Below are 23,906 nucleotides of genomic sequence, written 5' to 3'. Positions count from 1 at the left end.
TTTCACCTTCCTTCTTTTCTGTTCCTATTGCAAAGTTTGAGCTTGCCAAAACAACTCGCCAGAAGAGCAATTCCCTCCACCCCCACATGCTATCACTCTGCTAAACAACTAAGTGCCACAACACTGTCTAATGGCCTGGGATGCCAAACCACCTAATAGACTATATTACTATTATACTCATCTTTTCTGTTATCTACTTCCTTAGCTTCTTATGATAATAACTTTGTTATTTCTATGATTTATGTTGATTGCTTTTATTAGTATCCTATTATGATTTATGTTGATTGTGTATATAGCATCCTATGAGTGTCACTGAGTGTTGTATCTCAGGATTTATAATGAGTGCCACAAAGAAGAGGGAGTCAACCTATTCTCCAAAGCACCTGAAGGTAGAACAAGAAGCAATGGATGAAAACTAAACAAGGAGAGAAGTAACTTAGAACTAAGGAGAAATTTCCTGACAGTTAGAACAGTTAATCAGTGGAACAGCTTGCCTCCAGAAATTGTGAATGCTCCAACACTAGAAGTTTTTAAGATGTTGGATAACCAAAGCAGGGGATTGGACTAGAAGACCTCCAAGATCGCTTCCAACTCTGTTGTTGTTGTTCTATTCTATTTTAACTTACTCTTTTCAGAGGAGAGGAAAAAGATTTATCCAGAATTTTTCAATTGAAGATTTAGACTATACATAAAAATAATGGAGTATATAAAAAAATTAAATGTGCTTGCACAGTGACATATATTCTCAATTTACCTGCTTGTAACTAAACACTTCTATATGTAGTAGCTGAAAGATCACAAATAAGAAATAAACAGAATTAAAGAGACCAGATACTTTTCAATTCTACCATACCTCCTGCTCTTGCATTCTACAGTATAAGAATACTGATTCTCTTATTATTTGTAAATATTCCATTATTCAGCTGAAAACATTGTAGCTTTATTATTTTTATTGTTTACGTTATACTCTCTCTTCTAGGTAGAATAAATTATATTTTAACTTCATCACAAATGTAAACAGACATGCCAATATCATGTAATAGTCTAGGCATTAAATAAGCCAATCAGCACATCTAATCCACAGATGGGTAAGTAGTTTAAAATATAGGTTAGAACTGTATAACTCTGAGGTTCTGTTGTATAATATAATCATGGTAATTTTTTAACTCTAAAGCTTAATGTCAGTATTTTTTTTAAAAAAAGTTATGTTCAGAGCTATGCCTTGGATTGTAATGCCTGAGAACTGACATTTTAAAATGTTTTCCTGAAATATCAGCATTATTTATCAATTTCAATATATGTCAAAATTTGAGTAGGAGTGACCAATCAACATTAGCAATACATGATTTGGTTTCTATTATCACTGTATTGACTGACATTTTTCTTCAATTTCTACTCCATGAAAAGAAGTTTAGGGAAAATTCAAATCTAGAAGTATTAGTAACTTCAGTTGCCAGGCCTGGCCAAGTCAAATTATAGGACTGGCACCTCTGATTCATCTACACAGTGTCAGATTTTGGGAAGACTGATCTAAGGAAGGTGTTATTAACTATACCTTGGCTTGACCAGCTTTTGTTATCCTTGGTATGTCAAACAGCTGTCCAGTGTAGTATTGCACCCCACTGAAAAGAATTACAGCAATCGAGTCTCCTTCTTTCTCAATTATATCAAGGATATCTTCAGTTCTTAAGGTTTCTTCACCCTGAAATAAAGTTAGAACGTATTTTATCAGCCCTGGAAGAAATGGAATTGTCATTTTTATTTCATAATATATTATTATATTATTTTAATGATATGACTTGCTGACTGCAGGAAGCCATCAAAGACAAATTTTTAAAATTGCAGTGAGATATAAAACTAGGAACCCTGGAGAAGCTTTTAGATAGGTAAGTAATCATTACTTTAAGCTTTTGAGTGTTTTTTTTTTTAAATTACAGTTCACTTTGCTTCCTTATATACTTTAGTTACCTGAATACTTCAAGGTGGAATTAATTGGTTGGATTTAAAAAAAAAAGTTTCTAATCTATAGATCCTAAAAGTGTTCTTGGAGAAGTTGTATCAGTGAGAATTATTAATGATAACTGCAAGGAATTTCTGCAATGGATGAATAGTTGCAGAAGACAAATATACCTTTAAGACATTAATAGGAACTCACTGAAGAGAAAGAGAAGGGGAGAGGGAGAGGGAGAAGAAGAGAAACAGACAGATAGACAAAGATAAACATGCAGAGACAGAGACTACGTTCCCTGCCCCCATCGAGGATCGACTGGCTCACTGTATACCCTCTATAGCATAAAACAAAGAAATATATAGGGGAAACTCAAAAAATTCAAATATCATGCAAACGTTCATTTATTTCAATAATGCATAGAGTGCTCCATGGTCTCCCGATAGATGGCTGCGTTGACCCTGGACTGAATGAAGCACAATAAAAATTCTATTCTATTCTATTCTAAATGACATGACTCCCCAAATCAACACAGACTGTGGAAACTTTATAATAGACCCCAAGCATCTTGCAGTGTGTGTGTCTCCATTCTTCCTCCATACTCTGGGTCATTGGTTTCCAAATGAGATGCAAAAATTTCCACAGACTGAGTTGATTTGGAGAGCCATGTCATCTGCTGGTGTTGGTCCACTGTTGTTCATTAAATCTGGGGTCAACACAGCTATCTACCAGGAGATTTTGGAGCACTCTATAATTCCAGCTGCATACGAGCTTTATGGGGATGGTGACTTAAATTTTCCAGCAGGACTTGGTACCTGCCCACAATGCCAAAAGCACCATAGAAACATAGAAACATAGAAGTCTGACCTCCTGGTCCATCTAGTCTGCCCTTATACTATTTTCTGTATTTTATCTTAGGATGGATATGTTTATCCCAGGCATGTTTAAATTCAGTTACTGTGGATTTATCGACCACGTCTGCTGGAAGTTTGTTCCAAGGATCTACTACTCTTTCAGTAAAATAATATTTTCTCATGTTGCTTTTGATCTTTCCCCCAACTAACTTCAGATTGTGTCCCCTTGTTCTTGTGTTCACTTTCCTTTTAAAAACACTTCCCTCCTGGACCTTATCTAACCCTTTAATATATTTAAATGTTTTGATCATGTCCCCCCTTTTCCTTCTGTCCTCCAGACTATACAGATTGAGTTCATTAAGTGTTTCCTGATACGTTTTATGCTTAAGACCTTCCACCATTCTTGTAGCCCGTCTTTGGACCCGTTCAATTTTGTCAATATCTTTTTGTAGGTGAGGTCACCAGAACTGAACACAGTATTCCAAATGTGGTCTCACCAGCATTCTATATAGCGGGATCATAATCTCCCTCTTCCTGCTTGTTATACCTCTAGCTATGCAGCCAAGCACCAAAATCTGGTTCAATGATTGTGGAATTATGGTCCTTGATTGGCCAGCAAACTTGCCTGACCTGAACCCCATAGGGAATCTATAGGGCATTGCCAGGGAAAAGATGAGAGACATGAGACCAAATGATGCAGAAGAGCTGAAGGCCACTATTGAAGCTTCCTGGTCTTCCATAATACTTCAGCAGTGCCACAGGCTGATACTGTCTATGCCACGCTGCATTGAGGCAGTAATTGCTTCAAAAGGGGCCCAAACGAAGTACTGAGTACATATGCATGCTTATACTTTTCCGAGGTCCAATATTGTTCTATGTTTTATTGGTTGCATGTAATATTCTAATTTTCTGAGATGGTGGGTTTCGGGTTTTCATGAGTGTACCCATAATCATCAATTATGACAAATCACAACTGAGCTTTCTTGCCTTGAATGTTATGAGTATCTCTCATATATTAAGTTTCACCTTTTAAGTTTTTTTATTGAAATAAATGAACATTTGCACGATATTCTAATTTTACGAGTTTCACCTGTATGTTATACATATTCCTAACTTTCAACCTTATATTAAGGTTTGCTTCTGATATACTGCATTTGCTGGAATCATTTTATAGGCTGCTCTTTTTTCTCTAATAAGTGACTTTGCAGGAATTGCTGGATTTCTCTCTGCTTGTTTAATTAGTTTTCAAGTTGGCTTGGGGGGGGGGGGAATCAGGTTCACCCCCCTTGATTTTTGTAACATTCATTTGGAGTCTTCCTTCCCATACCTGAAATCCATTCCATTCCTCAATGCCCTGCCCTTTAGAGTTTTAAGGAACAGATTTTTACTTTCTTCTGTGTGAAATTCTTTCAAAGATTGAAATATGATCTCCTACCCCTCCTGAGTTTTCTGTCCACCAGGTGCTTTGACATCCTTCATAAAGATTATTCTTTCCACCTCTGAAACCTTTCTTAATTTATTTCCAGTTCTCTGAGTTAAAATGTAATGCTCAGACATTGACCTAATACTAAAGTTATGTCAGTTCAAAACTTAACCTTTAAACTTTTTGTTAAGGACTTCCAAGAATCAGTGCAAACTATTTACCGCACTTTAAAAAGGCAGTAGAAATACCAAATACAATTTTATCAGTATATGAAGATACTGATTATTGCATTGTGATTACTGGTGAATAGAATTTTGCAGAAAAACAACTATTGTTAGGGGACTGAAAGGAAGAAATGGTGAAATAGTTAATAAAAGAACCAAGGAGTAAATGGAATGAATGAATATAATCTTATAGGTTTTTTCAGTCACACAAAGGTCTTATTTGGCAAGCTTAGGGTTTAAAATATTTTGCCAGCAAACAACAAGATTGGAAGATTATTAATGGCATTCCTCCCAAGACTGAAGCTAAGTCATACACTCCTCTTGATATTTCCAGAAACAGCCCATATCCCACAGAAAGCTATTAAATTCTTTATTCAATGTTATTTGTAATTCAAAACAATAAGATTCAAATAGTCCAAAGATGAAAAAACCTCTGAAGTTATTAACTAAAGGAAAACATTCAATGAAGAAAAAAAACCCATGATCTTTTGAAGTTTTAAAGCCAAAATCATTCCATCCTTTCTTCACTTTCTTACTGCAAGGAATGATGAACACATCACCACCAAGGGATCAATTAAGCAGTGCAAACTCCAAATTAAGCTATATACATCACTGCAAAAAATTGGCATAAATTTACTAATTTGAAAGTAATTTCTATTATCATAATTATCTTTTGAGCATCTATCAAGAACTTGAGAGGAGTTTCTTCACTGAAAAACTTTTCTTCATGTCAAACAACTGGAATGCATTTTTAAAAAAAAATAAATTTGGAAATCACTTCTTTCCTAACCAGAAACTTTATGATGATTACTGCATAATACAATGACAATATTTCAGTCATAACAGGTTTTAGTTAAGAACTGTAGCATGTGCATATACAGAGGTAGGGAATTATGTTTATTCACTATTTTATTGTTTAATGCTTATTTACATATAAAAATAGACTTATTCTATATATTTGTTAAATAACTATCAGTTCCAAAACTAGGCTTCATTTTCTGGCAACTGTGTGGACTAATGTTCAGTTTCTTGATCTGTCTACCTAATAATTCACATTTCTTTCCAAAACATTGCAGTAACTGTTTCATCCTTAACATCAATCTTATCCATTGTCTTCCCCTGCTTCTGTTTCCTTAACCTTGTTCAGCATGTTCAACCCTCCCCTACACCAGTGCAGTATTTGTCAACCTTGGCCATGTTAAAATGTGTAGACTTTAACTCCCAGAATTCCTCAACCTGCCGTGCTAGCTGGGGAATTCTGGGGATTGAAATCCATATATCTTAAAGTACCCAATGTTGAGAAACAGTGTCCAGTGCATGAATGTCTCATTTATTGATTGATGATTGATTGATTGATTGATTGATTGATTGGATTTATATGCCGCCCCTCTCCAAAGACTCGGGGCGGCTAACAGCAATCATAAAACAGTGTACAATAATAATCCAATACTAAAAACGAATTAAAAAACCCTTAATATAAAAAACCAAACATACATACAAACATACCATGCATAAAATTGTAAAGGCCTAGGGGGAAAAGGAATCTCAATTCCCCCATGCCTGGCGGCAGAGATGGGTTTTAAGTAGCTTACGAAAGGCAAGGAGGGTGGGGGCAATTCTAATCTCTGGGGGGAATTGGTTCCAGAGAGCCGGGGCCACCACAGAGAAGGCTCTTCCCCTGGGTCCCGCCAAGCGGCATTGTTTAGTTGACGGGACCCGGAGAAGACCCACTCTGTGGGACCTAATTGGTCGCTGGGATTCGTGCAGAAGGCGGTCCCTGAGGTAATGTGGTCCAGTGCCATGAAGGGCTTTATAGGTCATAACCAACACTTTGAATTGTGACCGGAAACTGATCGGCAACCAATGCAGACTGCGGAGTGTTGGTGTAACATGGGCATATTTGGGAAAGCCCATGATTGCTCTCACAGCTGCATTCTGCACGATCTGAAGTTTCCGAACACTTTTCAAAGGTAGCCCCATGTAGAGAGTGTTACAGTAGTCGAGCCTCGAGGTGATGAGGGCATGAGTGACTGTGAGCACTCAAAATACATAGTTTCTATCTTCTGGTTATTGCCTCAAGTTGAAACTACCCTGAGGCCATCTCTTAAGAAAATAAATTTAGGCAGAGAAAATTAGAGGGATGCTACTCTAACATTAACTTTTCTTTCAAAAATAAGTTAACAATAAATTTATCTACCATTGCTATAAAATTATGTAAGCTAATGGTTAACAAGCAGCTGGGAATCACAATCATCCTTGTTAATTCCTCGGACTTACAACATCACCAAAATACCCAAGCTGGCTACAGGTCAAAACCTGATTGGTTAAGATGCAGGTATCCGGCTAGCATGAAATTGGGGCATCCTGATTGGTTGCCAGTCTGACAGCTCAACTATAAAAGGAGCTGTCAAACTCTGAGTTGCTGTTCTGTTCACTCATGTTGTCTGCGGTGCTGAAGTTAGTAATAAAATGTTCCTGTTCAGAATTTCATCTTGCCTCCATTCCTGTCAGCCTGGTAACCTCCTATCTAATAATCCTAATTTCCACATTAAGGAATGAGTTTTCCTAGGGTTTAAGGATGAAGATGGGCAACTATTATCCCCCAAGACTTTCTATTCCAATTTCTGATCATAACCCGAGGAAAACCAAAAAGGGCCACAATTGGCCTGACAAACTGAAACCATGGGACATTTTTGAGTGGAAGTTTCACGAGAATCAACAATGGCTTGTTGCTGAATGTATGTAAGCAGCAGGTGAAGCTAGGAAAAATCACATCAGATACATGTACAATTGGCACAGGTGCCCCCCAAGGCTGTGTACTCTCACCACTTCTCTTCTCTCTATACACTAATGACTGCATCTCAAACGATCCATCTGTTAAACTACTGTAGTTTGCAGATGATACAACAGTGATCGGACTCATTCGAGACAATGATGAATCCGCATACAGATGGGAAGTTGAACAACTATCCTTGTGGTGTGACCAGAACAATCTAGAACTGAACACACTCAAAACCGTATAAATAAATGGTGGTAGACTTTAAGAGAAACCCTTCCACCCTTCCACCTCTCACAATACTAGACAACACCTTATCAACAGTAGAGACCTTCAAATTTCTAGGTTCTATCATATCTCAAGACCTAAAATGGTCACCTAACATCAAAAACATCATCAAAAAAGCACAACAAAGAATGTTCTTTCTGCGCCAGCTCAGGAAGCTCAAACTGCCCAAGGAGCTGCTGATACAGGTCTACAGAGGAATCATTGAGTCTGTCATCTGCACCTCTATAACTGTCTGGTTTGGTGCTGCAACCCAACAGGACCGACACAGACTTCAGAGGATAATCAGAACTGCAAAAAAAACAATTGCTGCCAACCTGCCTTCCATTGAGGACCTGTGTACTGCACGAGTCAAAAAGAGGGCGGGGAAAATATTTACTGACCCATCACATCCTGGACACAAATTGTTTCAACTCCTACCCTCAAAACGTCATTACAGAGCACTGCACACCAAGACAACTAGACACAAGAACAGTTTTTTTTCCGAACGCCATCACTCTACTAAACAAATAATTCCCTCAACACTGTCAGACTTTCTACTAAATCTGCACTTCTATTCTACTAGTTTTTCTCATCATTCCTTTCACCCATTTCCTCCCATGTTGACTGTATGACTGTAACTTGTTGCTTATATCCTAAGATTTTTATTAATATTGCTTCTTCATTGCTTATTTGACCCCTATGATAATCATTAAGTATTGTACCACATGATTCTTGACAAATGTATATTTTATTTCATGTACGCTGAGAGCATATGCACCAAGACAAATTCCTTGTGTGTCCAATCACACGTGGCCAATAAAAATTCTATTCTATTCTATTCTATTCTGAAGAAAAACAGTGTCAGTGAAATTTGGCCACTTTGCTTCCAAAATAAATGGTACCATTGTTTACGCTAAGTGGAGTGCTGATGGCTTCATGCATGCTGAAGGCGTTTGCCCAGGTCCGCCTGGTACACCAGTTGCGGCCCTATCTGGACAGGGAGTCTTTGCTCATGGCCACTCATGCCCTTATCATCTCGAGGTTCGACTACTCTGATGCTCTCTACATGGGGCTACCTTTGAAGAATGTTCGGAAACTTCAAATCATCCAATATGCAGCCGTGCAAGTGGTTGTGGGCCTTCCAAGGCATACCCATATTTCACCATCAGTCCACGGACTGCATTGGCTGTCGATTAGTTTCCAGGCACAATTCAAAGTGATGGTCATGACCTACAAAGCCCTACATGGCATCGGACCAGATTACCTTCAAGACCGCCTTCTGCCGCATGAATCCCAGCATCCGGTCAGGTCCCACAGAGTTGGCCTCCTCAGGGTCCCATCAACCAGACAATGTCGGTTGGTGGGACCTAGGGGAAGAGCCTTCTCTGTGGGGGGTCCCGGCCCTCTGGAATCAGCTCCCCCCGGAGATTCATACTGCCCCCACCCTTCTTGCCTTCTGAAAAAGTTTAAAGACTTATCTATGCCGCCCGGCCAGGGGTCATTAGATCTCCCCCCCTGACCAACAAGTGTTTTAGTGTGTTTCATGAAGTGAATGGTAATGAATGTTTTTAACTATATTAGAACTTTTAGGTTTTTTAATTACATTAATTGGATCCAGATGTATTGGTATGTTTTCTTTGATATGTTGTGAGAAAGAGGAGGGGAGAGGGAGAGGGGGAGAGAGGGAGAAGAAGAGAAACAGAACTGCCTCGAGTCCTTGAAGAGGGGTGGCATACAAATCCAATTAATAAATAATAAATAAAAAATAAGGCCATGTCTAGTATGATGCAAACCATGTTTCACAAACCTTTCGTGGTTGAATCATAAGCATACTCTTCTCCCTATCAAGCCCATGAAACTGGAGCTGAGACTCAACAGCATACTGTGGAGGGAAAAAAAATAACCTAAAAAAATGAACAGATGTAAAAGCAAAACAAAAATCATTTTGTTATAAACAGCAACAATTAATTAATACATTAGATCCAGGATATGCAAATGCCTGCATGAAATAATTTTATAACAGATTAAATGACTGGCATTCATGGTTTAAAGCAGGGGTGAAATTCAAACTTTTTCCCTATCAGTTCTGTGGGCGTGGCTTGGTGGTCATGGCAGAGGAAGGATACTGCAAAATCTCCATTCCCATCTCACTCCTGGGGGAAGGACCTTGCAAAATCTCCATCCCAACCCCACTCTGGGGCCAACCAGAAGTGGTATTTGCTAGTTCTCTGAAGCTAGACAATTTTGGAAAAAAATATGGAAATGGATAAAGGAAATTACTGAAATAGAAATTAAATTTGAACCAGAAACACTAATATTGGGAATGGTTGATATGAATATTAAAAAAGATACATTTGATCACTGCCACAAGAATTTGTTATGCTCAAAATTGGAAAAAAAGGGTTCTATACCTACTAATGCACATGTTATAAATAAAATAATGGAATTGGCTGAAATGAATAGGATGACTATGCGTATTAAAGACAGAGAAGACGCAGTCTTCTATAAAGTTTAGGACAAATGGTATAGGTGGTTACAAAAAAGAAAAAAAATGGAAATAACCAGTTTTGCTCACATTACAAATATCTCAAGATAAAAATAAAAATCTTTTTTCCTTAATCCAGACATGCCATAATATACATAGATTAATATTGTCCAAGCCTGGATCTTTAAGAGCCATCAAATGACTTAGGTATTTTTATTTTTGTGTTGTTGTTTTTTCATTTTGCGATGTCCTTTTATTATAGTTCTGGAATTGAAAGGTACAGGTTTTATATATTGGTATTCTTTTTAGTTCCTAAGAAATATAGAGTTAATTTAAGAGACCATGAAAATATCGAAATGGAAAACCGCAAACAATATTATATTGTGTATTTATAAAACATAATAAGGAAAGAAAGAGAGAGCAAGGTATCTCTCTAATTTTTTCTTTTTTCTTTTTATTTTATGTATATGCATTTGCATTTCTTTTTTGTATTGTGCATTCTTTAATAAAATTTAAAAATAATTTAAAAAAGAATAAAAAGTCAAGAAATGATGGAACTCCAAAAGAGTTGATGTATAATGATAAAATCTATTAATAAAAAGAAAAAAATAGAAAATACAAATAGGGGAAGTACAATTATATACAATTGTATACAAATAAAAATAAACTAATCTTACTAGATGGATATGTAGGATAAGATAAACTAGGTAATTGTTTAAATGAATTAATGGAAAAATGATAATTAGAAAGAGAGAATGGTACTGTTGAAGTTGGAAGATTAGGATTATGCATACTTATTCTGTTACTACTGTTGGCATTGTTTTTTTTTAAAAAAAGATTTGACCCAGTTAATACACTGTACACAAAATATGTATATTAAAAAATGGAAAAAAATTAAAAAGGGCAGATCCTTTTGATGTGGAGCAGCATGTCAACGACAGCATAGTGCAATCATCTGGGTTGCTCATTCTGCTCTCATTATGATTGGGCTATGGAAGACCAATTAGAAACATAGAAGACTGACGGCAAAAAAAGACCTCATGGTCCATCTAGTCTGCCCTTATACTATTTCCTGTATTTTATCTTACAATGGATATATGTTTATCCCAGGCATGTTTAAATTCAGTTACTGTGGATTTATCAACCACGTCTGCTGGAAGTTTGTTCCAAGGATCTACTACTCTTTCAGTGAAATAATATTTTCTCACGTTGCTTTTGATCTTTCCCCCAACTAACTTCAGATTGTGTCCCCTTGTTCTTGTGTTCACTTTCCTATTAAAAACACTTCCCTCCTGAACCTTATTTAACTCTTTAACATATTTAAATGTTTCGATCATGTCCCCCCTTTTACTTCTGTCCTCCAGACTATACAGATTGAGTTCATTAAGTCTTTCCTGACATGTTTTATGCTTAAGACCTTCCACCATTCTTGTAGCCCGTCTTTGGACCCGTTCAATTTTGTCAATATCTTTTTGTAGGTGAGGTCTCCAGAACTGAACACAGTATTCCAAATGTGGTCTCACCAGCGCTCTATATAAGGGGATCACAATCTCCCTCTTCCTGCTTGTTATACCTCTAGCTATGCAGCCAAGCATCCTACTTGCTTTTCCTACTGCCCGACCACACTGCTCACCCATTTTGAGACTGTCATAAATTACTACCCCTAAATCCGTCTCTTCTGAAGTTTTTGCTAACACAGAACTGCCAATGCAATACTCAGATTGAGGATTCCTTTTCCCCAAGTGCATTATTTTACATTTGGAAACATTAAACTGCAGTTTCCATTGCTTTGACCATTTATCTAGTAAAGCTAAATAATTTACCATATTACAGACCCCTCAGGAATATCAACCCTATTGCACAGTTTAGAGTCATCGGCAAATAGGCAAACCTTCCCTACCAAACCTTCCCCTATGTCACTCACAAACATATTAAAAAGAATAGGACCCAGAACAGACCCTTGTGGCACACCGCTTGTAACCTGTCTCTGCTCAGAATACTCGCCATTAACAATAACTCTCTGATGTCTATTCTTCAGCCAGCTTGAAATCCACTGAACTATCCAGGGATTAAGTCCAATCTTCACTAATTTATCTATCAGCTCTTTATGTGGAACCGTATCAAAGGCTTTGCTGAAGTCCAGATAGGCAATATCCACGGCACCACCTTGATCCAACACCTTTGTGACATAGTCAAAGAAATCAATGAGATTAGTCTGACATGATTTGCCTTCAGTAAAGCCATGCTGATTTGGGTCCAATAAGTTATTGTTTTTTAGGTGCTGATTTATCCTCTTTTTGAGTAGAATCTCCATCATTTTAACTATAACTGATGTCAAGCTAACTGGCCTGTAGTTTTAATTACTTCAGATATAATCTGCTTGCCTGTCTGTTTCATTCTCAAAGAGCCACTAGCAAAGATGGGTCATTGCACAGAAAATGCACATATGAGAAGGTCATCTTTTTTCTTCTACTCCTTTCCTACTTTAGGAAGAACAAAGCATAATTATGATTTCCTTTTGCAGATGGAGTTATGATGAAGAATTAGGACTCGTGTGTAGTTGGTATCCTATGTTATCATCAGCAATTGCATTCCTTATAGCCCTTTGAGTCAAATGACCCTGTCGCTGTTTGAATGCTGAGTTTATATAATATTTTCCCCAAAACATATTACCTTGAAAAATGGAAGGTGTATTATATGCAACTTATGAATGGCAATTAAGCATTTTTTTTAAAAAAATCCAATTGATCTGTATTATCCTGCAGGATAAATCTATTAGAGGGAATGTTGAATTGAACAAATTTCTCATTAATTTCCAAGCATTTTGTTAAGTTTGAGATATCAGCGGTGACTCACGAACATGAAGATTAATGTGTTTAAATCCGTGATACATTGGTTATTGTCCTACTTTGTAGCACACAAATGATGTTTGACTTAGTAATCTAAAGCACCCTCGACAAGAATTTCTCTATCTGTCTGGGGATATAAAACTGTTAATGGTGTGAGCTTTGTATTGATTTGGTTTCATAAAGTAAAACAGCAACAAGAATTAATAAAACATTTACAACCTGTTGTTGATTTAGGTCAATAGCTTGCTCAGTATCTTTAAAAGACTAATCAATCAGTGTGGCAATTCAATCTTTTACTCCCATACAATTTTTATTTGAACAGCAACAACAAAAAAGGCCAATAAGTTAAAAAGAAATGTCAATCTGAAAAGTATTGTGTCTAACTGGGATTTTTAAGGTTTATTTTTTATTTTTTAAAAACCCAGTATCTAATAATCAATCAGGTAAGAGTACCATTTTTTTTTGCAACATACAAAATCATATAGCATAAATATGTTGAAATATTAATTGCTTACATGATCAGAAGGAAATGCTTTGTCTTCTAAAAGGATTTTATGGCGATAGAACGTAGGCTTAAAAAATGTCAACTGCAAAAATAAAACAGATTTATATTATCTGAAATGAAACATTATTAATCCATTAAAAAGACAGCAATCGCACATAGACTTATATACTGCTTCATAGTGCTTTATAGGTCTCTCTAAGAAGTTTGCCCCCAACAATCTGGATCCTCATTTTACCCACCTTGGAAGGATGGAAAGCTGAGTCAACCTTGAGCCAGTGAAAATCGAACTGCTGCATTCTAAACCTTGCACCACCATGGCTCTTACAAAACTAGCGATACATAGAAGATTCTCTTTATATCACACAATCAGATATCCAAATGTTCTACATATTTTCTTATGGGCAGTGAAAACGATTAACATATTTCTTCATAAAGATTTTTTTTTACTGTAATAGGAAATCAAATGACTTGAAGATGCTATAAATACAAATGCAAAACATTTTTTCTCAATTCTGTTGCTCTATTGCAAATTTGTAAATTCTGTCCTAAAATAGGAATAGGCACTTGGTGGCATCCCAAATTCCATCTACTTTAAATAGCATTAACAAAAAAAGAGGGTTTACGTGTATTACTGTATAATATCCGTTTATATATTGCCGAATCTTTCTGTTTATTAAAAAAAGTTTGTTTATTTACTTATTTACTTACTTACTTACTTATTTATTGGATTTATATGCTGTCCCTCTCTGAAGTCTTAGAACATATAAAATGGAATAAAATCTAGTATATTTCAGAATATTACTTGGAGAATTAGAACAAGCTATTCTAAGATATCATATATAAATACAGCATACATTAAAAAAAAATCAGAAAGATGAGGTGTTAGATAGAAATGTCACTATATTATTCTGTTGTGATCAATTTCTATTCAATGTCTATAAAGCAAGTGATATAGTGTTCCTCAGAAGGTGTAGAAAGGTAGTTCTAACCTTTGTGTCCCTAAAGTTTTGTGTTCCTTTCATTTCTGGAAAGTTGAAAGAAATAACTCCTATAGTTTCTTGGTAAACAAGTTACTCTGCATTGTAATAGCTTCTGAAGTATGTCAGGGTAACAATCAAAATGTCAATTTGGAAAGGCACATGGAAACAAGAGCTGTGCATACTTTTAAATTCTGCTTTTAAGTGTCTGATAAAAATCTGTTGGTGTTATTAGAAACCAACACTTGTATTGGATACATTAAAAAAATAAACATATGCACTAACCAGAGATATCCATCTGGCCTCATCTGATGCCATAGTGCACAGCCAGATTTAGTTTCAATCATATCCAAGACTGGGCATTGCACTTTGGACCAGAATCAAAAGATGGCTCTAGAAAAATTAGTTTCCCATTTTTCTCTAAATAATATAAGAATCTGACATGCCAAAATATCAAACAGAAAACAATAAAACAGGAGAAAAATACCGAGGACCATAAATCAGAGAGAAATAAGATTCAGTGAGTTTGGGCTAAATTTTCAAAAACCAAAAATGCATATAACCTATTTTTGAGCAGATTATTTTTAAACAAATTTAAGGTATACTTGCTCTTTCTGCAAAGTTCAAGCTTATCCTATTATAGACTTATATGAACAGGAAATCCATCCTCTAATATCTGACAGTTAATATCTACCAAACCCTCAGACACTGTTTTCACGTTCTGTGATACCAAATACGCCTAGGAGGAGGATGTACATATGTAAGAGTTGGCTAGCTATTTTCTATTTCTTCTTGCTTGCATACAATAGAACCTCTGGTCACAATCATAATTCATTCCATAACTTTGGTCGCAACCTGATTTGGTCCAGATCCTAATTTTGGGAATTTGGCACTTACAAAAAAATAGCGCGGAAAGGGAAATTGGCCACGTAAAAAAAAAAAGTGAATGTTTTGGCCAGAACTCAATTTGTTTGTGGTCAGAAGTGTTTGTGACCAGAGGTTCTATTGTGTCTTGTTTTAGGACAGTTTCCATGACATTTAAAAGTGAAACACTGATTAGCTCCATGTCACAGCACTGTCATTAGACATCCCAAAACATTATTACTGTAATTTGAAGGGAAGCAACGAGTCACTCCATTCCATTCCTACTGTACTATCGCTCATGTCAATTCTCACCCTAGTGATACATAACCCTTTTTCTTATCGGTTTGTTATTTTAGTACACAATTCAGAACTCCTAAAACCAAATACCAAGGGACAAATTTGAATCCAGCTAGTACTGATGTCTCAACAGATGCACAAACAAATACTGGACTATCTATTGCATAGTTTCATGTAGATAGATACTATGTAGGTTATTATGACTTACCATTAGGAGATGTAGATTAACTGTCAAACCATTCATTAATGCTACCTCCTCATTACGAGCCCCTGAAAAGCAATTACACAGATGTTTCCTTATTTTTTTTTCCTGTTGTCCTATGCAAGGTCTGTTCCAATGATGTTCAAACCCCCATGATATTAACTTGCTGTCAAAGTCTCTCTAATGACTGAAAGGTAAATATGTCTTTGATGCGTCACAATGGACCAATGAAGTGAAAATGTTTCCCTGACCAGCTCAGTACACTACTTTAGAAGGAAAATATTTATTTTTTTTGCCAGTCTAGTGTGGCAAATGAAGTAGATAATGAGGCAGCAACATTTCCTTCCTTAAAATCCATCTGTTGATTAGCTTTCATCATGAACACTTTGTTCAAATTCAGCAGGACTGTGCTTTGGTCTAAATATATATATTTCCCATATAAATAATTATAGGTAGCCCTCAACCTACAACCATTCAAAGATACAATGGTGCTGAGTGAATGCCGGTTATGATCCGTCTTCAGAGTTCTGGCCATCCAAGAAATCTGCAGCCATAGAAACATAGAAGACTGACGGCAGAAAAAGACCTCATGGTCCATCTAGTCTGCCCTTATACTATTTCCTGTATTTTATCTTACAATGGATATATGTTTATCCCAGGCATGTTTAAATTCAGTTACTGTGGATTTACCAACCACGTCTGCTGGAAGTTTGTTCCAAGGATCTACTACTCTTTCAGTGAAATAATATTTTCTGACGTTGCTTTTGATCTTTCCCCCAACTAACTTCAGATTGTGTCCCCTTGTTCTTGTGTTCACTTTCCTATTAAAAACACTCCTCCTGGACCTTATTTAACCCTTTAACATATTTAAATGTTTCGATCATGTGCCCCCATAATATCACAATCTGGGTCCTTGGCAATCAGTTCACACTTTTGACCGATTGAGGCATGCTGCGATCATGTGATCAAAATTTACATTTTTTTCCTGCCAGCTTCCTCAGAAATTTTATAGGGAACCTGGCAGGGAAAGCAGCAACTCACTGGGGTCAATCTCCCCCAGCCATGCATAATCCCACAAGCCTTTTGCCCTTGTATCATACTGACCACTTATATATCCCTGTGTACCCCCCTCCCATGTCCATGTTTCAAATGCAACCTCCCCAACCTTTTCCCCTTGCACATCTCCTTGCCATGCCTCTTGTGTACTCCCTCACATCCTCCCTGAACCACATCTCTTGTGCACCCTTCCCAACTCCCACATTTTTCACACATCCTCCCCACACAATCCTCACACATACTTGTTGACCCTCCTCTGTACTCCTCTGGGAGCAGCCACTTGCCTGCCAGCCTGGGACTAAAACTTTCTGCCCGCTTCCTCACTGCTTTGGTTGTTAAGCAAATTAGTATAGGATTTGCTCAACAACAGGACCTGAAATTGCAGGAACTGTTGTTACTAAATGATGCAGTCACAATTATGGCCATAGCACTTAATGATGTAAATTCAGGCCCCAGTTGCTGTCATAAATTTAGGACTCCAAATTGTGCTAGAGGCAATAATCTTTTACTGAAGTGATTACTACAAAACACATGCCAATAAAAATGAAGACTTTGCTTAAAACGTACTCAAAAGTTTACTACAGCATATATAGCTGTATACAGGTACTTGAGGGGTTGCCACAGAGAGGAGGGGGACACACTGTTTCCCAGGGCGCCAGAGGGACGGACGAGGAACAACGGTTGGAAACTGACCAAGGAAAGATTCAACCTGGAGATAAGAACGAATTTCCTGACAGTGAGAGCGATCAACCAGTGGAACGGCCTGCCAGCGGAGGTTGTAGACTCCCAAACTTTGGACACTTTCAAGAGGAGATTGGACTGCCATTTGGCTGGGGTGATATAGGATTTCCTGCTCAGGCACGGGGTTGGACTTGATGACCTGTAAGGTCCCTTTCAACTCAATCAATCAATCAATCAATCAATCAATCCATAAACAAACAAACAAACAAACAAACAAACAAATAAATAAATAAATAAATAATAACACTGATTTATAACTGGTTCTGAGTCCAGAATCCATAATTCTGATTTTATTAAAAACACAGGTAAATGGGCATCACAACCACTATTAATGGATTTTTCCAACACACTATGAACAGCAACATCCATTCCAGTGTCTATCAGTTGATCTGATAAGTGAAAAGAGATGAGTGAATTCATATTAAAAGGGAAAGAGCAATTATCCCTTATAATCCAGATGAAAATATACTTGCTAATCAGAAAACCCTTTTAAGAACTCTCATTTTAGTCTGACTTGTTAAGCACATTTTAAAGATGTGTCTCTCAAGAGAGAAAACAGCAGAAAACCTGAAGGCTGAGGATAATGGTGGGTGTTGAAAGGGAAGAAATCACAGATGATTTTAATGGGGGGAAAATTGGAGAATTTAAACAATACTATAGCTTCTCTGATGTTCAGCAGTGGAGTTTCCACATAGCTCCCTCAAATGCAACACCCGCATACCATTCAAAGGAGACTCTCAAAAAGTCAAAAGATTACAACACCCTCTTGCCAGAAATCTACCTAGAGATAAGCAGAGATTAATACCAAGACTAGCATTCCACCAACTAGCAAACAGCAACCAACAATTCAATCAAAGAATGATTAAGACCACTTCCACCAATATTGACAGAAGAAGCCACCAGTATATAAACAGAACTCCACCCCCTTCTAGCTGATGACATTACCTACTTGGGTAATGAAACATTTGCAAGAAAACAACCAAGCTCACAGAGTTCAATCCTGAGATACATAAAGCCTTCCATTGAACATTTTAACAGTCTTGTTAAGAAATAAGAATGGCACCAGTGGAGATATGTGATAAACCATAACACAGGGTTGATCCAGACATATTATATTCTGAAGAAAACCTGTAAAATTATACTTCAATTTGATTACAAAGTATAACTGATATTATGCAATCTACAGTTGCTTTGGGATCTTATGCGTGAATTTTGGACCCCATGGCAATTATTTCTTCCTATTTGCAAAAGTAAAAATAACAATCATATGACTGGAACATCCTTATTAAGTCAAATTGAATTTAAGAAGTCTAGTACAGTGTCAGAACTACATTCTGCATTATATTGTCTCAATGAAATAACTCTTAGAGCAGTGTTTCCCAACTAGTGTGCCGCGAGACATGGTCAAGTGTGCCGCGAAGAAGGAAGCTCAGCTTCTGGTCTCGCAACTTTTTGCTGAGAGTGCGAAGAGCAAAAAGTTGTGAGACCGGAAGCTGAGCTTCCTTCTTTGCACCTTCCAAGTTTTCCGGCAGCTGCAGCACCCCGCCCAGCTGGAGCTTCCCTGGCGGTGGCAACAGGTGAGCTTTGGGGCCCGGCGGGAGGGCGGCGGCAGCGGGAGGGTGGCAGCAGGAGGGTGGCAGCAGTGGGAGGGTGGCAGCGGGAGGGTGGCGGCAGCAGGAGGGTGGCAGCAGCAGCGGCACCGGGCAGTAGCCGCTGGGCGGTGGCAGGGTGATCGGCTGCGAGCCAGAATTCCAGGACAGAGGCACCGACGGTGGCGGCTGGACATGTTGCTGTATGCCATACATGCTGGCATTGCGTGGCTGGCAATTGTCTACTGGCTGGGCTGGGATGGAGGCTCCAGCCCCACGCCCTTGCACAGCACAACGCCAGCATGTACGGCATCTAGCAACACGTCCAGTCGCCTCCGTCGGTGCCTCTGTTCCGGAGCTCCGCCTCACAGCTGACCAACCTGCCGCCGCCCCATGGCTACTGAGAGAAAAAGAGATAGCAAGAGAGGGAGAGAAAGAGAGAGGGAGGGAGAGGGGGGAGAGAGAGAGAGAAAGCAAAAAAGAGAGAGAGAGGAAAAGAGAGATAGCAAGAAAGAGAGAGAGAAAGAGAGAGGGAGAGAGAGGGGGAGAGAGAAAGAAAGACAGCAAGAGAGAAAGAGAAAGCAAGAGAGAGAGTGAAAGAGGGGGGAAGGAGGGTGAGGGAAAGACATAGAGAGAGGGAAGGAGGGAGAGAGAAAGAGAGCAAAAAAGAGAGGAAGGAAGGGAGAAACAAAGAGGGATGGAGAGAGAGAGGGAAAGAAAGAGGAAGGAAGGAAGAGGGAGAAAGAGGGAGAGAGAAATAGAACAAAAGGGAAGAAGAGAGATATTTTTTTTGTCCAAACTTTTTTAGCCTCCCCCCCCCCCCAATGTTCCCCAGGATTTTCTAACTGTGAATAACATGCCACGGCTTCAAAAAAGGTTGGGAAACACTGTCTTAGAGGAAGAATAACTCTTTTCATTTCCCTTTTGTTCTTTCTTAAACACTTTTTATTGGCACTCTATTACCTAGCCATTGAACTTTCGTGGTAAATAATGCTAGTTTCCAGGCTAGCAAGCAAATTCCTCTGGCAATGTAGTTGTTGTTTTCTTTATATATTGTCCCTCAGTATTTGTATTCTAGAAGGGTATATTCTAATTCAATGCATGCACAGAACAAATTTCAGGATATCTGCTTTATCCTTATCACAATTTCTCTCCTGGTGAGTTACAAAATAAAAATGATGTACAGGAAAGTGTGGTGAAACATTTTTTAAACCTAAGTTAAAATGAATTACACAATCTTCCTCAAGCACTTTCAAAATAATAGAATTGTCCTGAATTCCAAATACAAAAAACTTGGTTCAAGGAAATCATGAGCAAATAAATGGGTCTTCAGAGCTTTTTATAAAATTAAGTAGTAATTATTAATTATAAAATTAAAGGTTAGTAGCAATTAGTAATACAGCACTCCATAAGACTTGCAAAAAAGACCTTATAGTAATAATATCCTCTGTCAGTTTGGTGAAAACCATCACCTTCCTTTTTTGTTGTACATTCCATCAAGGGTCATGTTTAGTATCGTCTACAAATAAAAGTCAAAAATCTCGAGATTTTGCTACAAATTTATGAACTCGGTATAGATAAAGTATTAGAACAAGACCTTCTCCTTTTATAGCCTGATTTTCTTTCAAAGTGTATTGGAAAAATAAATAGAGCTACTTTCTGTCATTTACACAATAAAGCACAGCTGAGAAAGAAATGGTTAATCTGAAGTTCACCTTCAGAAGTCTACAATATCCTATATTGAATATGACATCACATTTTTCATGTGGGCTTCTTTACAATGATATATTTATTAAAAGCTTTTTTTATCAGATTTCCATGACAACAAAACAGTTTATGTATACCCTAGGAAAATGGTGATACTTCACAGTCCGCACCACATTTTGGAAGTAATGTTTCTATGATCCGATTAAGCTATTACAATATTCAATAACAAGTGTCCAGTAGACAAAACGAAGTTTGTTCCCTTGGTCTCATTATTCATCCACCAAAATAAATAAATAAATAAATAAAAATCCATGGACAGCCTAAATACCCAGATGTCATTCTTATAAATCTTCTTTGTGAAGGAAAATGCAGACACGCAGATACACACTCACCTTTGGTCATTACTTCTACTGTAACTTTGGAAAGGATTCATTATATTCACTCAATACAAATGTAGGAAATGAGAAATAGGATAATTTCATCCCATCAGCAGATAATACTGGCAAGGTTATAGCACATTAATAAAATGCAGAAGGAAGACGTGAGAGGGAGCCCCACAATATGCTATTTCCTTCTTACATTGTTCAGCATATTAACTAGAGGTGGAAAATGGACTGAGAGGGTCCAGGCCTTCAACGACCTTGAGTTTGTATTTCACAATGCATTTAACAATTGCAGCCTTCGTTTAAAAGAAAATGTGTGCTCATTTAAAAAGCCAGGTATTACAGAGCCGTAAACCTTTAAATGGCAAAAAGAAATGCTTTGTACAGCCATTATTCTGTTCCTGAATAAATCCCGTGAGAGATATTCAATATTCACTGTTTTGTGGAACCAGCCCCAGTAATTCCTTCTCCTCCCCCTCCTCTGTAGAGTGTTAAGCATCAACAACAAACTATTTAAATTAATTTATTTTTATATGACAAGTACATTACAGAAACCACCTTCCTTGCAGGTAAATATGTTGCATCCTATTAAATGAAAATGAACATTTATTGAAAAATACCACAGTGAGCAAAGAATATTCTAATCAGGTTTTATCCTGTACTTGCTTTTTATACACACACACACACATACACACATACACACACACACACACACACACACACACACACACACACACACACACATAGGCTAAAGGCAAAACATCTGGTAATTATCCAATTGAGATGGTTGGTACAATGGCATCACAATTTGGAATTCTTGAAAAGATAATTTGTCCCCTTTGTAAAAATGGGGAGAAATGTGAGAGAGAGAGAATTAACCTGCTGTGAAATCAGTAAAGTGAAATTTGCAACAATAAGCTTGGAACATGAATGCCAAAACCATTCTTTGGAATTTAGACATAAAAAAACACTGGGGCAAGGGAAATGTAAAATACCCGGGGCATGGGGGGGGGGGGGGTATGGTTCATGGTAGCAAATTTAGCATAAGACCAGCAAATTTAATGGTCTTATGTCTGCAAATCTGGTTTAAGAAATAAAGCTCCAAATTAAAATATGATTCTCAGACCAAGGAATTATAAACAGCTGAAAGGACACTATAAAATGAATTCAAGTGCTGTTTTGAAAACAAACACATTAAATAAAAATATAACCACCATCAATGATAATAATAACAAATAGAATGACAGTGGCAAAAGAAAGCAAAGGTAGTACCAATAGTACTGGTTTTGGATGCAATTCCAAAATATCTGAAGCACCACTGGAAAACTAGCAGTATTGGGAAGGACTTGATAGGTGGACAGAAATGCCATATTCGCCCAGAACATCTGGCTGATTATGCCACAAACATTGAAATAATAAAATATTACAACAATATACATGCCACTCCAAATTATAAAAGTTCACTCATATTCAAAGAAGTGTGCATGGGAAAAATACTGTATATGAAAGCTGCATCTAGTATTGCATGAGGAAACTTTTTATTACTCCTTTTGCTTAAGGATGACATTGTTTCATTGCAAAAGTCAGATTAAAAAAAAACAGATTTCTTTTTTTTCCTGACCAAAGGAAGAAGCAATGTGTAAAAAACAGATTTATTGGCTGTCTGGCAGATTTTACATTACATTTTCTCCTGTTACATTCACAGCCAGTAATTGCTTTGTTTGTTGCTATGCTGCACTCAGTGCTTTGATTTCCTCCCAGGCAAAACTGCTGTTTTGTGGATCCCAATTTGTCTTGGACTACAAAACTTGATCAGGGTAAAACAATAGATGCAATTTACATAGACTTTTGTAAAGCCTTTGATTCAGTGGTGCATGACAATCCACTTCTGAAACTAAAATCTTATGGCATCTCTGGACCCCTACATGATTGGATAACCGTATTCCTGTCGAACAGTCAACATGAGGTTAAAATAGGGAGTGCCCTATCAAATCCTGCACCTGTCAACAGTGGTGTCCCTCAAGACAGCGTTCTAGGACCAACACTCCTCATACTTTACATAAAAGTCCTCTGTGATCATATTATAAGCAATTGTGTTCTCTTTGCTGATGATGTTAAACTATTTAACACCACTGACAATGCTGCTACCCTTCAAAAAGACCTTGACCGGTCTTTTTGAATGGTCAAACAACTGGCAACTTCAACGGTCAGAATGGTCAAACAACTGGCAACTTCAAATTTCAACCAACAAATGCTCTGTCTTACATATTGGCAAAAAGAATCAGAACGCAAAATACAAGCTTGGAGGACAAGACCTTAGAGATGACCCTCACTCTGTCAAGGACCTTGGACTACTCACATCTAATGACTTAAGTGCCAGATCCCACTATAAGAGCATTGCCAAAAAAGTACTAAGAGTTGTTAATCTAGTCTTTCTTCTCTGGCAATATTACACTGCTAACCAGAGCATGAAAAATATTTGCTAGACCAATTCTCGAATACAGATCACCTGTCTGGAACCTGCTCTGCCTATTGGACATTAATACAATCAAGACTCCTGAAATATTTCACAAGAAGTGTCCTCTACTCCTCTGCTCACAACAGAATACCTTATTCCACCAGATTTGAAATTTTGGGCTTAGACAATTTAGAACTACGTCACCTTCAATCTGATCTAAATGTAGTTTGTAAAATCATCTGCCACAATGTCCCACTTGTCAATGACTAATTCATCTTCAACCGCAACAATATATGAGCAC

General features: G+C 37.5%; 1 protein-coding gene across 3 annotated transcripts in view; it reads right to left on the bottom strand.

Moving 5' to 3' along the window:
- KYNU (kynureninase) overlaps positions 1–23,906 on the bottom strand; it is a 150,618-nt gene that overhangs the window by 54,556 nt on the left and 72,156 nt on the right. For all 3 annotated transcript variants that reach the window (XM_070731466.1, XM_070731471.1, XM_070731458.1), the window contains 4 exons: positions 15,678–15,739; positions 13,342–13,413; positions 9,300–9,374; positions 1,556–1,702 (listed from right to left, as the gene is read on the bottom strand). In XM_070731466.1, the coding sequence (XP_070587567.1) occupies positions 1,556–1,702; positions 9,300–9,374; positions 13,342–13,413; positions 15,678–15,739 (356 nt within the window). The remainder of the gene's footprint in view (positions 1–1,555; positions 1,703–9,299; positions 9,375–13,341; positions 13,414–15,677; positions 15,740–23,906) is intronic.

Source organism: Erythrolamprus reginae, chromosome 1 (assembly GCF_031021105.1).
Source record: "Erythrolamprus reginae isolate rEryReg1 chromosome 1, rEryReg1.hap1, whole genome shotgun sequence".
Taxonomy (NCBI): Eukaryota; Metazoa; Chordata; class Lepidosauria; order Squamata; family Dipsadidae; genus Erythrolamprus; species Erythrolamprus reginae.
Note: the sequence above shows the minus strand (reverse complement) of the source record. Positions and strands in the feature narration are given on the sequence as shown.